This window comes from Zootoca vivipara, chromosome 2, assembly GCF_963506605.1.
Source record: "Zootoca vivipara chromosome 2, rZooViv1.1, whole genome shotgun sequence".
Taxonomy (NCBI): domain Eukaryota; kingdom Metazoa; phylum Chordata; class Lepidosauria; order Squamata; family Lacertidae; genus Zootoca; species Zootoca vivipara.
Window position 1 is genome coordinate 5,054,387 of NC_083277.1, and position 6,869 is coordinate 5,061,255.

General features: G+C 43.4%; 1 protein-coding gene across 1 annotated transcript in view; it reads right to left on the minus strand.

The window, feature by feature from the left end:
• Positions 1-4,842, minus strand: part of LOC132591195 (zinc finger protein 501-like) — a 37,114-nt gene extending 32,272 nt beyond the window's left edge. Inside the window, exons 1-3 of the mRNA XM_060268417.1 lie at positions 4,752-4,842; positions 3,827-3,930; positions 3,595-3,721 (exon numbers count right to left, since the gene is read on the minus strand). Coding sequence (XP_060124400.1) covers positions 3,595-3,721; positions 3,827-3,930; positions 4,752-4,842 — 322 coding nt within the window. The remainder of the gene's footprint in view (positions 1-3,594; positions 3,722-3,826; positions 3,931-4,751) is intronic.
• Positions 4,843-6,869: the final 2,027 nt, after the last annotated feature.

The window sequence follows — 6,869 nt, forward strand, 5'->3', positions numbered from 1 at the left end:
TAGGAAATTGATATTTTAGTATGGCATTCTCTATACTTTGGAACTCCCTGCATATTGATACGAGACTCTTTTTGGCACCTGCTTAAAACATTTTTGCTCAGACCAGTCTACCCAGATATCTATAATACTGATGTGCTTGTAGTTTATTACTATTTTTAATCTTTTGAATTTACCCTTGTTTTCTGTTTTAACTGGGTGAAGCACAACCCAAATCAGTGGTTCCCAACAGGTGGTCCGGGGACCCCCAGGGGTCCGCGAGCTATGCCAGAGGGGTCCTCAAGATCCTATTAGAATAAAAAATATATTAAATATATTTCGTATGATAACAGATTTTTTGTTTTGGCCGCTTCCTGCATGAGCAGAGTCTAGCGCAAAACTAGAATTAGATAGAGGCAGTAGTTCTGCTGTATGCCGCAAGGACTACAAGAAACTTGGAGATAAGGCAATGAAAAAGATCCTTCCATTTGCAACCACATATCGGTGTGAGCAAGCATTTTATTCCATGTGTTTCATGAAAAACAAATATAGGAATCGGCTCGACATGCGGTCGGATTTCAGAGTGAAAGTTTCAAGTTTGGAACCTAATATTTCAGAAATAATGGACTCAAAAGGACAGATTTAACTCATCTCATTAAGAACTGAAAATTAAAACTAACTGTATACTGATGGAGTACTCTGTTGTAACGGTAAAAAACGTATAAATATAAAATATAAAAAGACTCTTAATTTGGCTCTCACTTTTTAATTTTAGGATTAGGAATTAATGGGGGTCCTTGCCACAATAGCGGCTCGATGAGGGGTCCTCGAGAAAATTTTGTTGGGAACCCTTGACCCAAATCCTGCAGGGGAATAGCTGTAGTTTGATGATACAACATGTGCCTTGCTTTGAGGTTTTTCTATAACCAAGCACCAAATATTTTTGTGTGTGAAACAAGTAGCATAAATCAAGGGTTCCCAACAAAATTTTCTCGAGGACCCCTCATCGAGCCGCTATTGTGACAAGGACCCCCATTAATTCCTAATCCTAAAATTAAAAAGTGAGAGCCAAATTAAGAGTCTTTTTATATTTTATATTTATACGTTTTTTACCGTTACAACAGAGTACTCCATCAGTATACAGTTAGTTTTAATTTTCAGTTCTTAATGAGATGAGTTAAATCTGTCCTTTTGAGTCCATTATTTCTGAAATATTAGGTTCCAAACTTGAAACTTTCACTCTGAAATCCGACCGCATGTCGAGCCGATTCCTATATTTGTTTTTCATGAAACACATGGAATAAAATGCTTGCTCACACCGATATGTGGTTGCAAATGGAAGGATCTTTTTCATTGCCTTATCTCCAAGTTTCTTGTAGTCCTTGCGGCATACAGCAGAACTACTGCCTTTATCTAATTCTAGTTTTGCGCTAGACTCTGCTCATGCAGGAAGCGGCCAAAACAAAAAATCTGTTATCATACGAAATATATTTAATATATTTTTTATTCTAATAGGATCTTGAGGACCCCTCTGGCATAGCTCGCGGACCCCTGGGGGTCCCCGGACCACCTGTTGGGAACCACTGGCATAAATTATTAGCATTAGTAAATCTATTACGCACCCTCCACCAGGAAGTCCTGGGGTGGTTTACAAAAATCCAAAATTCGTAATTTTAAAAAGGATTTTAGAAAATATTATAGTCCCAGGGAAGTGGCGGGCTCTCAAAACATGTCTCAGGTCTCAAGGCCAGGGTAGAGAGCTACGTCTGCAGCATTCAGTTACAGGTAAGAGAAAACAGGTAAGTTTTTATAAAGATGTTTTTTAAACTGAGGGGAGCCCCTGCTGTTTCTTTCAGAAGTAAATTCCAGAGCGCAGGAGACACCACTAAAAAGGTCCTGTCTCCCTCTGCTGCCCACCAGTTTAATTAAGGAGGGCGTGAAAGTCTGGTCTCACAGAAATAAAAATGTCTGCCAGGTATCTGCATGGCTTGCTAGGCCAAAAATGCAGGGAGTCCCATCTCAATTAAGCACCTACCTGCTAACGTCTCTTGTTCTTCCGAGCCCTCAATGAATGCATTTTCCCATTCTTTCTGCGATGTGATGCCAGATCTGGAAATTGGTAGTCCTTTTTTTTGAAAGAAATAAGATATTTTTATTTATTCAATTTATATACTCCCCTTTATCAGGGTGGAGTACAACATTAAAACACATTGCACAGCATCAATAACAAAAAGCATACTGACAGACACCTAATTATGATCATAATAATAGTCCTGCTCCACACACTTTTGTCGGTCATAGATTATTTAATAGGCATAGGCCTGGGTAATGGTATAATGCTGCCTTAAAAGTATAGCATGGATGTGTTAGGTTTTTCCTTTAAGACTGATGTGGTCAATGGTGCTACACAGAGATGTGTGTTTGCAACCTTGATCTGAATGTTGACACACCTGTGAGCTTTTGCTAATTTGAATAATTGAAGGTAGAGTTTGCTTACTGTAATGTGATTGGGTAATTGACTATTTTGAATTCTGTATTTAAGCAAATGGTTCATGGGTGTGGTGGTGGTGATGTATTGTGAAATGAGAGGAAAGGAGTAGAGGAGTGTGTTGTATATAATTGTAAATAAAAGCAAGCAAAGATACTGAAGACGACTTTGTTATTTCGTCAACCCTGCCGCTGTTGCCACTCGGTTGGTGCGTATTTTGCCCAACAGGATGGGGCCAGAGCTTATTTATTTGAATCCCCTTGACCTGCACTTTCACAGCATATATCAAGGAGGCTTGTGGCATAAATTCAATTAAATCAGAATAAATATCTGTAAAATGGTAAGCCAGTAAGCTTAATGGGATATGATATATAATGAATTGAAAAGGATGTTCAAAATAACCTTTGTAAAAAAACCAAAACCAGAAGCTTTTCTTTTGGGAGTTACAGGGACAGAACTACCTAAATTGTATTGAAATTTATTTATGATGAATTAATTTATTTAGGAAATCAAGATAAACTTTTTCTAAAAGAATGGAAATGCCTTATTGAATATTTACAGATAAATTGCAAACAGATAAAAACACCAGCAGGGTTACTGTAATAACCTGCAGTTTCATACCAGTTTATATTTAAAGTAGGTAATTAAATGAGCAAATTAAATGAATTTGGATATGCAGAAGATATTAAAAAATAAATTTAAGGAACTGCAGAAAGAGGGGGAATGGAGTCAAACTTTGAAATGTTAAAATGATTGTGAAATTAAAGAAATGTATAAATTTGAAAAGAATAAATAAACTTTAAAATAATAAAAAATAAATATCTGTAAAACGTGTTTACAAACACCAATAAAACAGCAACAGATACTAGCTGGCGGAAAGGGGGGGGATCCATATTGTAAATATGTGACTAAAAGGTACAGTTTTTAAGAGACATCTGAAAGAAGGCAGGGATGGCTCCTGCCGAACCTCCACATACAGGGAGTTCTGCAGGGTGGAGCCTGCCACACTAAAGGCCCTTGTCAGCTACTGTCACACGCTGTGTCGTTTCCCACAATGCACTGCCGCATAAAAGAGCAGCAACTATTCCTCCTCTCGGGATCTATCAGGCAAAAGCAAGAAGAAGCCTTACCTAAAGATACCAGATTCTCATAATTCTCCTCCATGACTTCTTTGTGCAGCACTCTCTGGCCCGGATCCAGCAAAGCCCATTCGTCCTCTTTGAAACGAACTGCCACCTCCTCAAGGGACATGGGAACCTGAAAGAGGGATGTCCCATCAAATCCCACACCTCTTGCGGGGTCTGAAAAAGGAACCCGGGGGGTCCCCTGCCCACTTCCCCAACGATTCCACCCACCCCGTACCTGTTCCAATTGGGCAGAAGCCATTTCCAGTCCGGCACAAAGAGGAGGAAGTCTAGAAGGAACCTCTGGGGTCATCTCGCTGTCTCCAAAAGTTGTTTGACATCCTATTGGGAAGACGAAGAAAACGGGGAGGCATTTTAGGCTCTGTAATTTAGCCCAAATGCTAATCTAGTAGGCATCCATGTTGGGTGTGGTGTCTCTTTGTTCTAAGCTGCTGAAGAGAATGGGTGTGTTATTCTCTATCTCCAGCAATATAGCCTGAGGCTAAAAGAGGCTGCAATGGAGAAGAGACAGAGCTCTGATTTTAACTTGGAATACACAGTATTTGTAAACTAAGTTACTATGCTTTATGCTATGAGCAGTGTAAGAGTTATGACGCTAAGTAAATGCAACTTCTGTTCTTTAAGTTGTCTGAAGTTATATTCTGTGAGCAAAGCTTCTGAACTACATTTTAGGACTGGATAATTTTTAGTTCAATACAAGGGTGAGTTTTGTTCATCCAGCAGCTTCCACGTGCGCAAAATTAATAATATCAATAGGGAGGCCACCTGAGTGGAAATCCATGAGGGGGAAAGGCCATAACTTGGTGGAAAAGCATCTCCCCAGCATCTCTAGGATAAATAAGACTCCTTGCCTGAATCCCTGGAGAGTCACTACTAGTAATTGTGGTTGGTTTCATTCAGAATAAGGCAGCTTTCTTTGCCCCTCATCTTTCTCTGCATGCAAATATATATGGATGGTTTGTATTTCTATGCAGTCTGAACCCACTGAAACAAAGCTGATCTTTAAATAAGGTAGACTACAAAGAGAGTTGTCTCCACCCAACAAGGATTCCTGAGAGGAAACATTAACGCAACCCACAGGATCCAGGCATATTCAAGAGAAGGAGAGACCATGCTGAAACCTGCTCCTTTATGGTCCTTACCCAGAGAGGTGGTGTCCATGTCAGCCTCCTGCTTGATCTCCCTGAACAGTGGCCTCTCGGTGGCATCCTGCAGGATGTTCTCTGCCTCCATGAAACATGAGGTTGCTTTGGATGACATCTCCTGCACCTGAGATAGGAGCCCATGCAAGGTAGTGGGGGGGGAGAGACAGGAAACAGGTCAGGCAAAGGCCAGGGGTGCCATTAAATAACAGAAGATGAGTAAATGTTCAAGTATTAAGTTACTATTCCCGTATTGGCCCGTATATAAGCCACACTCCCCCCCAATTGCGATCTTGAAAAGTTAAAGTGCAACTTATATTCGCCACCTTACAAGAAAGTATCGGGTATGCAGCCAGGAGTGCGGCATTGCAGTGCCTGTCCCAAATGTAGTCCGCCGTCTTCTCCCCCAAGGCCAGGAAGGTAGAAAGTGAGGAAGGGAGCGGCTTATATTTGGGTATTGTCTCCCCCCCACCCGCCTTAACTTTTCAATGTACGTCATATTTGGGCCAATATTAATAATTAATTAATAATTATTTACCCTCCCTTTCACTCTAAGGTCCCAGGGTAGGTAGCAGCATTAATAAAAAGGTAAAGGTAAAGGGAACCCTGACCATTAGGTCCAGTCGTGACCGACTCTGGGGTTGCACGCTCATCTCGCATTATTGGCCGAGGGAGCCGGCGTATAGCTTCCAGGTCATGTGGCCAGCATGACAAAGCCGCTTCTGGCGAACCAGAGCAGCACACGGAAATGCCGTTTACCTTCCCGCTGTAGTGGTTCCTATTTATCTACTTGCATTTTGACGTGCTTTCGAACTGCTAGGTTGGCAGAAGCTGGGACCAAGCAACGGGAGCTCACCCCGTCACAGGGATTCGAACTGCCGACCTTCTGATCAGCAAGCCCTAGGCTCAGTGGTTATACTAAAAACAATTCAAAACTTGGATTCATAAAAGTAAGGTGAGTCCCAAAAGCATACACCTCAAAAGCCAGGGTAAAAAATGAGCATCACCAGCATTCACTGGAAGCTGTATAGTGCAGGTAACCAGATGTACCTCTATGGGGAAGGAGTGCCACAGCTTAGGGGCCACCACAGAGAAGGCCTTCTGCCTCCCACCAAACCTCTGAGGGTGGAGGAACTACCAAGAGGGCCCCCCATCTGCTGATCCTAGCACCTGAGAGGATCTGGTAATTTATCAGCTGGAAGATTGATCAGTGAATCCAAATACAACTAAAGGATTGGGGCCTTGGAATTACCAGAGCAAAACAGTCTCTCACCTCAGCCTCCTTCTGATCTTCCGCTTGGCTCATGAGAAAACCTTCGGCCAGGGCCACTGCCTGGGAACTGGTCTCCGCTCCACATTCCCTGACCCAGCTCTCCATCTCCGGGGGGAGGACAGCCAGGAACTGCTCCAGGATCACCAGGTCCAGCATCTGAGCCTTGGTGTGCCTCTTCGGCTCCAGCCACTGTTGGCAAAGGCGGTGGAGTTGGCTGCAAACCTCTCGGGGTCCCTCGGCCTCCTGGTAGCGGAAATGCCTGAAACGTTGGCGCCGAGCGTCTGAGCTGAGGACGTCCTCCTCACCCAGGATCTCCTGTGCGGTTCTGTTTGAGGATGTCACACTGCCCCTCACCTGGACGGTGTGAGGAGCTACCCTTGCTTTTCCCCCTGTGTCAGTTGCCACAGAGTCTTGCTCTTCCATCTTTCCTCCACAGGGACTGTCATTTGCCTTTCTTTTCTGCCTAGGAGGGAAGGAGTGTGTCGTATTGCTGCTTCTTTTGGCCTCGTCAGCCACATCTTTGTGGCATTTCATGAGGTGACTGTGCATTGCGGTGGTGGTTCCCACCTGCTGGCAACCGCTGGGCTTCCCAAGACTAACAGTTTGATGGCACAGATTGCGACGGACCACAGATTTGCTATTGGCATCCTTGGTGAAGAGCTTCCACACAAAGGACGTTTTCCCACGATGGGCTGGTGGCTCCATGTTGGTGGCAACCTTTGGCTCAAAGGATCCAGAGCAGGTGGAGGAGTTGACGACTAGGGAGTGGGGCCTTTTGAAGCCAGAGGCTCCTTCTTCCTTGAGTACTGGTAGTGCCCTTTCCTCTGCACGGTTCTCATGTACCA